Source organism: Monodelphis domestica, chromosome 5 (assembly GCF_027887165.1).
Source record: "Monodelphis domestica isolate mMonDom1 chromosome 5, mMonDom1.pri, whole genome shotgun sequence".
NCBI classification, from domain to species: Eukaryota; Metazoa; Chordata; class Mammalia; order Didelphimorphia; family Didelphidae; genus Monodelphis; species Monodelphis domestica.
The window spans coordinates 11503534-11518163 of NC_077231.1; the positions used below are offsets into that span (position 1 = coordinate 11503534).

The window sequence follows — 14630 nt, forward strand, 5'->3', positions numbered from 1 at the left end:
TAGACCAATCTCCCTAATGAATATAGATGCAAAAATCTTAAATAGGATACTAGCAAAAAGACTCCAGTAAGTGATCAGAAGGGTCATCCACCATGATCAAGTAGGATTTATACCAGGGATGCAGGACTGGTTCAATATTAGGAAAACCATCCATATAATTGACCATATCAACAAGTAAACCAACAAAAATCACATGATTATTTCAACAGACACACAAAAAAAGCCTTTGATAAAATACAACACCCATTCCTATTAAAAACACTAGAAAGCATAGGAATAGGAGGGTCGTTCCTAAAAATAATAAACAGTATATATCTAAAACCATCAGCTAATATCATCTAAAATGGGGATAAACTAGATGCATTCCCAATAAGATCAGGAGTGAAACAAGGATGCCCATTATCACCTCTATTATTTGACATTGTACTAGAAACACTATCAGTAGCAATTAGAAAAGAAAAAGAAGTTGAAGGCATTAAAATAGGCAAGGAGGAGACCAAGTTATCACTCTTTGAGGACGACATAATAGTCTACTTAAAGAATCCTAGAGATTCAACCAAAAAGCTAATTGAAATAATCAATAACTTTAGCAAAGTTGCAGGATACAAAATAAACCCGCATAAATCATCAGCTTTTCTATATACCTCCAACACAGCTCAGCAGCAAGAACTAGAAAGAGAAATCCCATTCAAAATCACCTTAGACAAAATAAAATACCTAAGAATCTATCTCCCGAGACAAACACAGGAACTATATGAACACAACTACAAAACACTCTCCACACAACTAAAACTAGACTTGAGCAATTGGAAAAACAGTAACTGCTCTTGGGTAAGACGAGCCAATATAATAAAAAAGAACATCCTACCCAAACTTATTTATCTATTTAGTGCCATACCCATTGAACTTCCAAAAAATTTCTTTACTGACTTAGAAAAAGCCATAACAAAGTTCATTTGGAAGAACAAAGGATCAAGGATATACAGGGAAATAATGAAAAAAAAAATACAAAGGAAGGGGGCCTTGTAGTCCCAGATCTCAAACTATATTACAAAGCAGCAGTCATCAAAAGAATTTGGTACTGGCTAAGAGACAGAAAGGAGGATCAGTGGAATAGACTTGGGGCAAATGACCTCAGCAAGACAGTATATGATATACCCAAAGATCCCAGCCTTTGGGACAAAAATCCACTATTCGATAAAAACTGCTGGGAAAAGTGGAAAGCAGTGTGGGAGAGATTAGGTTTGGATCAACACCTCACACCCTACACCATAATAAATTTAGAATGGGTGAATGACTTGAACATAAAGAAGGAAACTATAAGAAAATTAGGTGAACACAGAATAGTATACATGTCAGACCTTTGTGAAGGGAAAGACTTTAAAACCAAGCAAGACTTAGAAAGAGGCACAAAATGTAAAATAAATAATTTTGACTACATCAAATTAAAAAGCTTTTGTACAAACAAAACCAATGTAACTAAAATCAGAAGGGAAACAACAAATTGGGAAACAATCTTCATAACAACCTCTGACAAAGGTTTAATTACTCAAATTTACAAAGAGCTAAATCAATTGTACAAAAAATCAAGCCATTCTCCAATTGAGAAATGGGCAAGGGACATGAATAGGCAGTTTTCAGATAAAGAAATCAAAACTATTAATAAGCACATGAAAAAGTGTTCTAAATCTCTTATAATCAGAGAGATGCAAATCAAAACAACTCTGAGGTATCACCTCACACCTAGCAGACTGGCTAACATGACAGCAAAGGAAAGTAATGAATGCTGATGGGGATGTGGCAAAGTAGGGACACTAATTCATTGCTGGTGGGGTTGTAAATTCATCCAACCATTCTGGAAGGCAATCTGGAACTATGCCCAAAGGGTGATAAAAGACTGTCTGCCCTTTGATGCAGCCATAGCACTGCTGGGTCTGTACCCCAAAGAGATAATAAGGAAAAAGACTTGTACAAGAATATTCATAGCTGCGCTCTTTGTGGTGGCCAAAAATTGGAAAATGAGGGGATGCCCTTCCATTGGAAAATGGCTGAACAAATTGTGGTATATGTTGATGATGGAATACTATTGTGCTAAAAGGAATAATAAAGTGGAGGGATTCCATGGAGAATGGAACAACCTCTAGGAAGTGATGCAGAGCAAAAGGAGCCGAACCAGGAGAACATTGTACACAGAGACTGATACACTGTGGTACAATCGAACATAATGGAATTCTCCATTAGTGTCATTGCAATGTCCCTGAACAATCTGCAGAGATCTAGGAGAAAAAACACTATCCACAAGCAGAGGACAAACTGTGGGAGTAAAAACACCGAGGAAAAGCAACAGCTTGACTACAGGGGTTAAGGGGACATGTCTAAGGAGAGACTCTAAATGAACACTCTAATGCAAATACCAACAACATGGAAATGGGTTCGAATCAAGAACACATGTGATACCCAGTGGAATCGCGTGTCAGTTGGGTTCTTCGGGGGGGGGGGGGGAGAAAATGATCTTTTTCTCCAATGAATGATGTTGAGAGAGAGAGAGAGAGAGAGAGAGAGAGAGAGAGAGAGAGAGAGAGAGAGAGAGAGAGAGAGAGAGAGAGAGAGAGAGAGAGAGAGAGAGAGAGAGAGAGAGAGAGAGAGAGAGAGAGAGAGAGAAAGAGAGAGAGAGAGAAAAGACAGGAGGCTGCATTTCAAAGGATAAAATACAGAGGACCATGAAGGTGATGGTAACCCTGCCCTCTGCCAGGCAAAAACCAACCAAAGCCAGTTGGGACCTACTCTGCACCTCCTTATAAGAAGACCCAAAGAATGGCAACAAAAAGGGTGAAGGCTGGAAGTCATCCCATCTGAGAACTGAAGGACGTGGGAAGGGTTATTCTGGAGAAGAGAAAATTCTGAGAGAGGAGAGTCCTGTTTACAACCACTTGAGGGCTAACATGAGGAGGAAGCCAAGAAAAGACACACTGAGGTTTGAGCTCCCCAAGAGTAGAAGGTGTGGCCCTAGGAGGTAGATATGAGACTAGATAAAGCACCCACACGAAGCCCTGTGTGCCTTAGGCAGGAGCTGGTCTGGGGGCCTTCCCCCAGGCCCAAGATGGTGGTAGTTGGGATAAGCCTCCAGGAGACCAGACTAAAGCTCTGTGGGGGCAATGCCCCTTCGCTACACTTATTAGGGTATACAAGCAGAGGATCCAGCCACAGAGCCCTTACTACAAGCCCAGAGGTCAGGCACCAGAAATAAGACCAAACGAGAGCTCACCTGGTAGGTGTCCCAAAGTCGAACGGTACACCGCAGGGGCATTTCTCTCATCAGCAAATTGTTCATCCAACGGAAGGCAAATTGCAGGTATTTCACCTCATGCTGGTCTAAATGCCGATGAACTTGTTCTGGAAAAATAAAATAAAATAAACAAATGGACCAAAAGCTATTACTGAGAGCAGCATCTAACTTTGAAGGATAGATAAGAGCCAGGGTTCTGAGCAAGATACTCAGCATGGTCACTGATTAACCCAGCTGTAAGAAGCCATTTTCCTTCCAGGTCCTCAGTTTTTTTCATCTATAAAATGAAAAAGTAGGACTGGAGGATCTCTAAGGCCCTCCCAGCTCTTACATTCCATGTCTGAGGGCCCTTCCCAGTCCCAACACTGTAAATACATAACTGAAGTTCTTTGAATAAAGTCAATTCTCAAAAAGCTCCCTGAGGAAAGTCAAAGCATTCCCCAGAAGGACACCCAACCATAGGTTGGGCACTGGTCTCCGACATTCCTTTTCCCCTCTGTAGCTGGTGAAGAGATTCCTTTAGAGGATTGGGCGTATCTTCATTATGCTGCTTTCCAGTCTGATGGGCAGCCTGAACAATGGTCTGATGAACAGCTCTCATCTACTCACTCCAAATCCTTAAGAAATCTCACTCTTAGAATGGGTTTCTTGGGAGACCGCCAAAGCACTTCTGAATTCTTTGCCCCTCGTAATACTTGCCCCAAATGTCAAACTTTAAAGAAATCCCATGAAAAAGTTGAGAGAGGGAAAAGGCTGCACTTGGGGAAGGATGGCTTAACTCTATCAAGGAAGGGGACTCCAAGGTCATAAGGAGTGTCTTAGACAGAGATGATCTGGATTCAATTCAGGGGACATTTTCTAAGAGTCTCCTCCTTGAGGAGCCCTGGGCTCCCACCTATGCTGGGTGCCAAGCTTAGAAAAGATGACATCTATGCTCCAATAAAAGGTTACATCACCTTCTGCAAGTCCTCTAAGTCTCTGAGATTCACTGTCCTCTTCCATAAAATGAAGAGACTGGATCTCTGAGGTTCCTTCAGCTCTGCCCTATATATGTATATACATTTACACATATACACATATAACATACATTATTGTGTTATGTATATCAGTATTTCAAAAAGCCTGTGCTATGATCAACACTGATACTCCTCCCTTTGCTGACAGCGTACAAGTGTTCCAGACCTTGGCAGGGTCTTCCTAAGTTGCTGGGTCCAACTTGGAGAGGATCTCCCTCCAGCCTGGACAAAGACATTTTTCTATTTAGAGAAGCCAGAGGGAAGGGGACAAGAACTAATTTGGGGTTGGATCCCAGAATACATGAAGGGGATCAATAAGAGAAAGCCTGGAAAAGATTGGTGAAGAGCCCTGAAGGCAGGACAAGGAGTTGTGGAATGTGGACTTGGTAAGGAATGGGGAACCATCAATATTGTGAGCACATACCTCCCCACTCCCCAACTCTGAGGTAATCAAGGGCAAAGGGTTCTACACTTGTATGCTAACGAGATCTTAAGGCCAGAACTACTGGCTCCTTAAAAACTCCCAGAGTGCTCTGACACTGAGTTCTGATCAGTGTGAGATTCGACTATGATGAACACTTGAGAATCAGTAGTTTAGAAAATGACTGAATTCACTGAACCAGGATATCTGACACCAGGAGAGAAAAAACTCCACGAAATGATTTCCCCCGAATATGCAGTTTGTGGCTGTACTATGAAAAACACCCAAGTGATGATGACAGTTCTGGGGAGGAAAATAAGTGAGTCAAAACAAATTACCCAAGGAATAAAAGAATAAGACACAGGTAGTTCCTGCAATTTACATCCTACAAAGAAGAGTTTCCTCCCGCAGTTGATTTTTTTCTAGATCTATCACAGGGAGGCAGCTCTCCCCAAACCTCCCATCAGCACAACCCAACCACAATCTAATTTTGCACAGAGGTGAACTTCAACCTATCTTCTGTCTGGGACACCTTGACAAAGGCTGATTTCCCTCTGACCCCACCTACTGCAGAAGCTCTAAATTAGAGCCCTCCCGCCCCATGTATCCAAAGCAAGGCCCTTCTGGAGTCCCACCAACTCCCCCTCTGTCCAGCTGAACTCTGACAGCCTCAAAGGAATGGCATGAGAACCTCCACACCTCAAACTTCAGACCAGGCTCCCATGGACAGTTTAACTAGGATGGACTCATGGACTGGAAGTTCTTCCAATACTCTGTACTCAGAAAGACCTTAGACCATGTCTCTCAACAGCCCTGACGGAGCAGGCCTTGCAGGCATCAAAAGTCTCATATTGTTCATGACAAAAATCAAGACCAGGGCAGCATGACAAAGAAGAGAAGGGACTTGAGTTCAAATCCCTCCTCTGATGACTACTCTCTGTGGGACCTTCAGGAAATCACTTGATTTACCTTTGGGCCTCAGTTTCCTCATCTGAAGCCACTGAATATTGGGACTCCCATCCTGAATCTAAGCTGTCCTGATAGTCCAAGATCTTCAACCTTCCCCATCCCGACTCTCCACAGGTGGTGGAGGATCTCCACAGGAGATCAGCTAGTGATCCCTCTTCCCTTGATAAAGGACACAAATCTCCAAGTCGCTAAACCACCACTTTGGGCAGCTTCTAGACCTGGCAATGTGCTCATGGACTTGAGATAAGGAACAAGGAATAACAGTGGGGAAAGAACCTACAGTCTGGAAGTGGGATTTCGAAGGCATGAGGAACTCACCTCTCCCCACAAGCTGGCAAGCTGCCCAGTCCAGCAGGCAGCCCAAAAGGCAGGCAGCCTTCATTAAGTACTAAATACAAGGAGAAAGGCAGACAGTCCTTGCTGCCCTCTAGAACCTCACATTCTACTGACGTGGGGAGGAGGTTGGGAGCCCATTTTGGCCAACCATTTTACAGATGACACAATGAGGCCTGGCTGGTGTACTATGCAGCAAGGAAATATCTGAGTGGTTTTTGAACCCAGGACCTCCTGGATCCTTAGGCTCCATGTACACCACAGAAAAGGGGCAAGGGCTGGAGGGACGTGTGGAGGTAGAGGTAAGATCCTGGGTGTCCTGCCAAGGCAAGATCCTGTGTAGCCTGGAGAGGAAGGAGAGAACCCAGAAGCCCAAGAAAGAAGCAATCTGCTCAGAAGATGAGGAGTCAGGCCTTTCTGCTCTAGGGCTGACTATCTACCCATTCTACCATATCATATGAACATGTGTTTAGGAGCTTTGGTTGGAGCTTATGTCTTGAGGCAACCTGGCATGGCACAGAGTTATAGACATGAGTCAGGAAACATGGGATCTTTATGCCTTTTACCCATTTGCCCACTTGCCAGGCTCAGTGTCTGTCCTCAAGATGCCTACAGTCAAAGAAAGGAAAGTGATAGGATGAGGCCCTCAGAACCACAGACACCTGGGCCCAAAAGATTCTTGGGCAGTCACCAATTCCTAAACCAGAAATCCCTTCTATGGCATCTGAAACAAGTAGCCTCCCATGTTGCTAAAAGGAAGCATATGTGGGCAATGGATCCAGGAAGTCCTGGGTTCAAATGCCACCCAGACACCTCTTAGTTATGCAGCCCACAGACCAGTGACCTCACCTGGCTAGGCCTCAATGTGTCATCTGTAAAATAGTTGGTCAAAATGGGGTCCCAAGCTCCTCCCCGCTTCTCTGGCCTGGATGATACTGTTTAGTTCCAGAGGTTTGTTTTACTCTCCCCTGTGACAGTTCTGATGTCTGGGAATTGCCTCTTGTACTAAAGTAGCCTGAACCCATCAGTCTCAGTCCATTCTTTGCAACAAGAAGAAACTGAATCCTGCTTCAAATACTGACATAGATGGCATCCTCTACCTGGCTGTACATTTCCATCTCCAGGGGCTGTGCCACCCAGTCCTTCAGGTTGGATCTCTAGGCTTCTCTCCACTCTGGGCACCCTCCTCAGGCCCTACTGCACTTGGGGAAATCCGAAAAGCAGCAACATCTCCACCCAAGAGTTTCGCCCAGGACTTGTCCTCTTTGCTGTATCAGTCTCTGGTGTCCTTATCTCATGTGCCCATTCTGTTTAATCATCTTTGAAACACTAGCGACCCACACAGATTCCCATTCAATGAGCAAATGCATGCTGAGCTCACCTGACCTGAAGGTCAAGGCAGGTGAATTACAGAAATGGGACCCATTTGGCTTATAGTGTGCTGTTCATTTTCAACAGGCATCATGTCCATCAATGAGGCTTCCTGTGCCAGGCTTCAATGAGGCCTGGCACTGTGCTAAGCACCCCAATCCCTGCTCTCAGGGGACAAGTGTTCTAATAGAGGGAACACATATATGTTATTTTAGAGGGAAAGCCCCAGCACCTGGGGGACGTGCAAAATACCCCCTTGCACTGGAGGAGGGGGGCAATGAGCCTTGACAGAAGCCAGGGATTCTACATGTCAGGATGGGAGAAAGGGAGCAAATTCCAGAAGAAAGGGACCCAAATGGGAGATTCCCAGCATTCCAGGAAGGAATGATAGGTACTCCAAAAAGCCAATGGGGTCACTGTAGGGTTCATAGAAGGGAAGTCTGAGTAAAAAAAGAACAGCAGCAGAGGTTGGAAGGGCCAGTTTGGGAAGGGGTGAAGATTCCCAATAGAGGAGTAAGTCTCAGCTAGAGGTGACAGGGAGCCTAGAGTGGCTCAGTCAGGGAAGGAGCCACCTTGGGAAAGGTAGAGGAGAAGAGAATGACTAGGACAGAGGCACTCAAGGCAGAGAGGTCCTTTAAGAGGTTCCAGCCATTTTCTGTCACAGGAAGTGTTAAACGAACATGGTTCTAAGAATCCCAGCTAGCATATACAGTCCACCATGGTTTGCAAGGGGCTTTGCTCATACGTACAATTGGCAGAGCTGGCATACAAACGAGCTTCATTCCCACAGGCCTTCTCAGTCACTGCCTAAGTGGGCACTTTTATGCCTTCTCTCCACATTGCCCACAAAATAATCTGAACAGTCTGTAGGAACTCAGCTAACTCTCCTGGCCCCTTGTTTGTCCATCATCACTACCATCTTCACATCAGCTTCCCTGAAGTCCACCCCGATCACGAGCTGACCTAGAGTTCCTGAAGGCTTCCAATGGAATCCAGATGTGGGAAGACCCTACAACTAGCTGGGGAGTAACAAGTCTGGCATAAGGCTGTGGGCCTTAAAGCAAGAAAGTTGTGCTTCTGAATCCTCACCCTGGGCCTCCTGGCTGTGCCACCCTGATTCTGGAGTTAGTAAGGCCTGGTGTGCTCTCCTCACAGAGCTCAAGTGGAATCATGAATATGTGAACAGGGTCCCAAAGGAAGTCAGATATCACAATGCAATGATCCAGGAAAATTCTGAGGGACTTATGAAAAAGAACACTATCCACATGCAGAGAAAGAACTGTGGGAGTAGAAACGCAGGAGAAAAAGCAATCATATGTTTGTTGGGGATATGATTGGGGATGTAGACTCTAAATGATCACCCTAGTGCAAATATTAATAATATGGAAATGTCTTGATCAATGATACATGTAAAACCTGGTGGAATTGCTCATTGGCTATGGGAGGGGTAGTAGGAGAACAGGAGAGAAAGAACATGAATCATGTAACCATGGAAAAATATTCTAAATTAATTATAAACTTAATTTAAAAAAAAAAGAAGTAAGATACCACTGTGAAGAAGCAGGGCCAGACAGTGAAGAGTGTTAAGTGTTTACATGATTTATAGACAGGAAGATCTCCATTTGCCTTTGCCAAGTGACTCTAGGCAAGTCTGCTGCCCTCCAAAGGCCTCAGTTTGCCTCTCTGTAAAACAAGGACACAAAGGCACTGATCTCACAGAGAAGAAATATGAAAGCAGCCCCATGTGTTGATTGTGACAGCAATGATAGAGGCAACCACAGAGGCTTCAGGCTGAAATACCACCCAGCCAGAAACTCCTTGTCAGTAGGAGTGGTCACATCAAATCAATCATGGTGACATGACATCAATTCTAGTCACCCTTGTATGCCCCATCCATCATGTCTAAACCATCAGCCCAAAGGACACTGGCTGAGTGATGCCTCAGATCTCTTTGGCAAGTACCTCTCACTGCCACCATTTCCTGTCCTTCAGGAAGTTAAACAAGCAAGGACAGAGCCTCCCAGGCTCACATGTACTATCAAAATGGCCTTGAACCTACTATCACTGACCAAAACATGGTACATAAGGCACCAGCATCCCTGAAGATTCCCAGTTCATTCCACCCACCACTCACAGGAGATAAAAACATTTCTGTTCCAAGGAAAGCCTTAATTGGGCAGGCCACAGCTTCTGATCCTTGGCCACAGAACAGTCACAAGGGGTTCCCTTGTTCTTCAGCTACATGAAGTAACAATAAGCAACCAGCGATGAACTACTTGTTGATTCCATCAATGATGTTGATAAAAAGTAATAAAGTATAGCTACTATACCCTTCTCACCCCAGCACCTAAAATGCCCAAGGATGTCCTAGTGAGGAGGCCCACAAAGAGAAACCTGTTGAAAAATGGGTCACTAAGGCCTTGGCATGCTTGATAATTTATATACATCAGGTCTGGAAATGTATATGCTGAAAATATTCATTTTTTCTATATTATAAGTAATTGTGAACAGATGCTCTCTCACTGATAAAGGTAATTTGGTTGGCCATAATTCTAAATTTAAAATTTCCATTTCACTGGAAGTGATTGTGTACATATAATGAATGAGCAGGCAAATGTGATTATTGTCAACTTTCAGGCTTAAAATATTTTTTCATAAAATACTTAGGCAGCAGTTTAGTATAATTTTATTGTTTGAAATCATGAGAAATTAGACTTTCCATATCAAAATTCAGAAGAAACAAGGTCGATATTGGTTTGATAGGTTCTGCGTCATTTTCAACAACAGCCTCTCCACAGATTGGAAATTCTGCTGAAACATGCTGTCTCCTCGATTAAAAATAAAAATAAGTTATTCACATTGTGTCCCACTAGATTTATGCTAAAAAGCAACAAATGTGTATCATGTTGACTTAGCACATACAAACACATTTACTTTTCATCAGGGATATTTGCTGGCCCAAGAGTTCATGCTACAGTTTGTTCAAGCATGAGGTCATGTTAAAATATATGACCAAAAAAAAAAGAAAATGATAAAAGCTTTAGGGGCTGTGGGACAAGAAGCTTAACAATGCACTGTTGGTGAGGCTGTGAATGGGTTCAACCATTCTGGAAAATCATTTGGAATGAAGCCCAAAGGACTATTCAAACTCTTTGACCCAGCAATACCACTATTAACTTATATATACTCCAAAGAAATCAGAGACAGAAGAAAAGAACTCATAACTACAAAATAGTATTTTATTGTGGGGGTGGGGGGGTGGGGGGGTAGTGGCCAAGAAGAGTAAACTCAATGGATACCCATTGACTAGAGAATGGCATGTGGAAGTGATGGAAGGTCCCATGTTCTAGAGACAGTTGGACTCAATGGTCCCTCCTAGCTCTAAGAGCACATGATAATGATCATGACAGTGACTGAACTACTCAGCATGAGGTCTTTGGCCTGCTCCTGGCCCTCACAGATCCAAGAGTCTAACAGATGGCAGCACAAGATCCCACCCTACCCCTGCCTCCAAGCATTTTATAGGCTCTCTAAGGGCTCACAGAAGTCTAAAACCTATGGAATGAGGAAGAGTGGCAGCCTGAGTCTGACAAACCCCAAACCCCCAAACCATGTTCACAGGTGGGATCAGCTGAAGCAGGCACAGCTTTACCCTCTGGGAAGCAGAATCCTTTCACCCATCCAGACCAGGATCTTATTCTGTCCCTTCATCTAACCCAACAGGAGTAGATCTCTCTAACAAAATTAAGCCTCCTAACAGCATGGAGAGGAACAGCATTTAGCTGCCATCTTTTCCTCCCTCAGAGAAGCATCATGGGCAGCTTTTGGACAGTAGCTAATTAATTTAAAACCTTCTCCTCCCTACCAAAAAAAAAAAAATTGGAAAGAAAGATCTTTTTAAAAACCCTCCCTAGGGGGCAACTGGGTAGCACAGTGGATTGAAAACCAGTCCTAGAGACGGGAGGTCCTAGGTTCAAATCTGGCTTCAGCCACTTCCCAGCTGTGTGACCCTGGGCAAGTCACTTGACCCCCATTGCCTAGCCCTTACCACTCTTCTGCCTTGGAGCCAATACACAGTATTGACTCCAAGACGGAAGGTAAGGGTTTAAAAAAAAAAAAACCCTCCCTACAAGGATATCTGCCTAAAGATTCTAAAGAAACCATGAGAAGGCACTTTCTGTTTTCATCATCCAGAAGTGCCAACTTCAAAATAGTAATATGGAAGTCAACTCTGCCCATTCTCTAGGGGTTACTTTTGTCCTTTAAAAGAAGCAGGGGAAGCTCTCTAGTCAGGCACATCTCCACAGGGTCAACAGACACAAGAAGGGAACAAAGAAAGGCCCAAGTAGCTCAGACTCCCAGAGGAGTAGAGAAGGCATCAAGTACTTGCCCAAGACCCTCACCCTTGAGAGACTCACAGGGAAACCTTGCCACAGGAAAAGCTCATTTCCATTCTTGGCTGCTGCCAAGAGCCATGGGATAAGGAATGGATTCTTAAAAGTGGAGCAGACTATATTACAAGCAGGGATGTTCTCTCTCCTGGGACTTCTCATAGCACTCCATACATACCTCTCAGGTTGGATTATAGACAAAATTTTCCCACTTCCCTACCAATTCAATTGCTTCTCCTATTTCCATTGCCTTTCATCATCCCACCTTAATTTCTACCTTCTGAGGCCCAATCCTTCCTTCAAGCAGTTCATGTTGCTGTGTCCAAGAGGTTTGCACCAACTCTCCTTAAGTCAATAATGATCACTCCACCCCTGGACCTCATTCCTACTGCCAGACTGTAAGTACCCCAGCTTTCTGGTCTCTGCATCGTAGTCAGCATCTAACATCATTCTTTGCACATAGGAAAGGCTGCTGAATAAATATCACCCCCATCACCATCATCATCATCACAATTGGTATTTACATAGCATATTAACGTTTTTAAGCACTTTACAAATACTATCACATTTAATACTCATAACACTGGGAGGAAGGTGTTATTATTATCCCCATTTGACAGATGAGGGGACAAAAGTTAAGTGATTTGCTTAGAAGATCACACAGTCAGTAAGATGTTGAGGACAAATTTGAACTCAGATCATGTTACGATCAAGTTCTCTCTACACTGTACTAAAATGGAATAACCTGTATATTTTCCCCTTATTTTTGTTAAATATTTCCCAATCACATAAAAAAATTTAACTATTTTTTAAACTGAATTTCAAATTCTCTCCCTTCCTTCTGCCACTCCTCACTCCTTGAAAAGGCAAGCATTTTGATTTTGATTATACACGTGAAATGGCATAAAACATATTTCCCTATTAACCATGATGCAAAAGAAAACAAACAATAAAAATGAAGAAAAATTCAAAAGTACGCTTCAACCTTCTTTCAGTTAATCAATTTTGTTTGTGACAAAAGCTTTTTAAATTCATGTAATGAAAATTATCTGTTTTACTTCCTGTAATTTCCTCGATCTCATTTGACATCTGACAAGTACATTTTCTCATGCTCCCCAATTTACTTATATTATCCTTTATGTCTAAAATCATTTATCCATTTTGACTTTATCTTGGTATACAGTGTGAGGTACAATTTAATGCCTAGTTTCTTCTGCCAAACTGCCTCCCAGTTTTCCCAGTTATTTTTGTCAGATGTTCAATTCTTAACCTAAAAGCTAGATATTTGGGTTTATCAAACGCTATATTACAATGGTCATTTACCGCTATGTATTGTGTACCTAATCTATTCCACTGATCCAACACCACTCTATTTCCTAACCAATACCAGAGTGTTTTCATGATTACCATTTCAAAATATAATTTGAGATCTGATACTGCTAGTGTAAAAATGGAGACTTCAATCCCCAGAAGTCCTTTCCCCAGAATGCTTTGTAATCTCACTGAATTCTCACCTGGGCCGAGAGCAAATTATGATTTAAAGGGTCTCTGCCATAGGCAGGGTCTCTTCCTGTCTCCGCTGGCAAGCAGAGGCGTCTCATGATGTGAGTGAAATTGAATTGGGCTTCTTGACCCACCTGGCACGTGCCTTTCTTAATTGTATTTTTCTTAAATTCTCAACCTTTAATAAACCTCTAAAAATATCATACTCCTTGCAGAGAGAAATTAATTTCTACCTGCCTCAGTTTCCCCCCAAATTTTAACTCTTATATTAGGCCCCTTTCCTTCACATTTTTTTTCATTAATTCCCTTTGACATTCTTGATCTTTTGTTCTCCCAGATGAAATTTGTTGCTATTTTTTCTAGCGCTATAAAATAATTCTTATAATTCGATTGGTATGGTACTGAATTAGCAAATTAATTTAGGTAAAATTAGCTTAGCTTACCCACAATTAATAATTTTTCCAAATGTTTAGAGCTGTCTTTATTTGTGTGAAAAGTATTTTGCAATTTATGTTCATATAGTTCCTGGGTTTGTCTTAGAAGCAGACTCCCAAGTATTTTATATTGTCTACAGCTATTTTTTCCTTTTTTATTTTTTTAATAATATTTTATTTTTTCAAATACATGTAAAAACCATTTTTGATGTTCATTTTCTAACATTTTGAGTTTCAAATTCTCTCCCTCCCATGATAAGCTATTTGATATAGGTTATATATGTGTATATGTGTGTGTGTGATCAGACAAATATAGTATTATTAATCATGTTATGGAAGAAGACATAAAAAACCATGAACAAAATGACATGCTTTGGCTTGCATTCAGACTCTATCAATTCTTTCTCTAAAGGTGGAACTGTGACAAGGAAATCACTTTAAAAGACTGATATATATTAATTTAAGGTCACCAAGGAATTCAGCTATGTAATTCCTTAATGAAAACTCAAGGCAGCAGTCAACCTTTTATGGAATTTAATTACAAACAGGAGGAAGAAAAGTATGAGAGAGAGAGAGAGAGAGAGAGAGAGAGAGAGAGAGAGAGAGAGAGAGAGAGAGAGAGAGAGAGAGAGAGAGAAGGGAATAGGGCTTAAATACCCCCTCTGTTTAGGCTGGGCCAAAAGGCCCAAGCCCTTAGATAGCTGAGGCAAAGGAAAGAGATCAGTCCCTATCACTCACGTGACCAAAATGGAGAAACAGTCTCAGGGGCCTCCACCTCCAGCTTCCTTCAGAGCAAGCCTCTCAGAGCATAACCTCTCAGAGCAAAAACTCGCCAACCACCCCTTAGTCCTCAGACCCCGCTATCTTTAAGGAAACCACCCAAGTTCCCTCCCCTCAGTTCTCACA

General features: G+C 42.5%; 1 protein-coding gene across 9 annotated transcripts in view; it reads right to left on the bottom strand.

The window, feature by feature from the left end:
- The window catches only part of TBC1D22A (TBC1 domain family member 22A), a 387661-nt gene that overhangs the window by 113550 nt on the left and 259481 nt on the right, over positions 1-14630 (bottom strand). For 7 of the 9 annotated variants that reach the window (XM_056797602.1, XM_016425535.2, XM_007502511.2 and 4 more), the window contains exon 11: positions 3266-3393. In XM_056797602.1, coding sequence (XP_056653580.1) covers positions 3266-3393 — 128 coding nt within the window. Of the gene's footprint in view, positions 1-3265; positions 3394-10059; positions 10225-14630 lie in introns of those variants that run through there. The other 2 variants (XM_007502513.3, XM_007502512.3) reach the window with 2 other exon arrangements.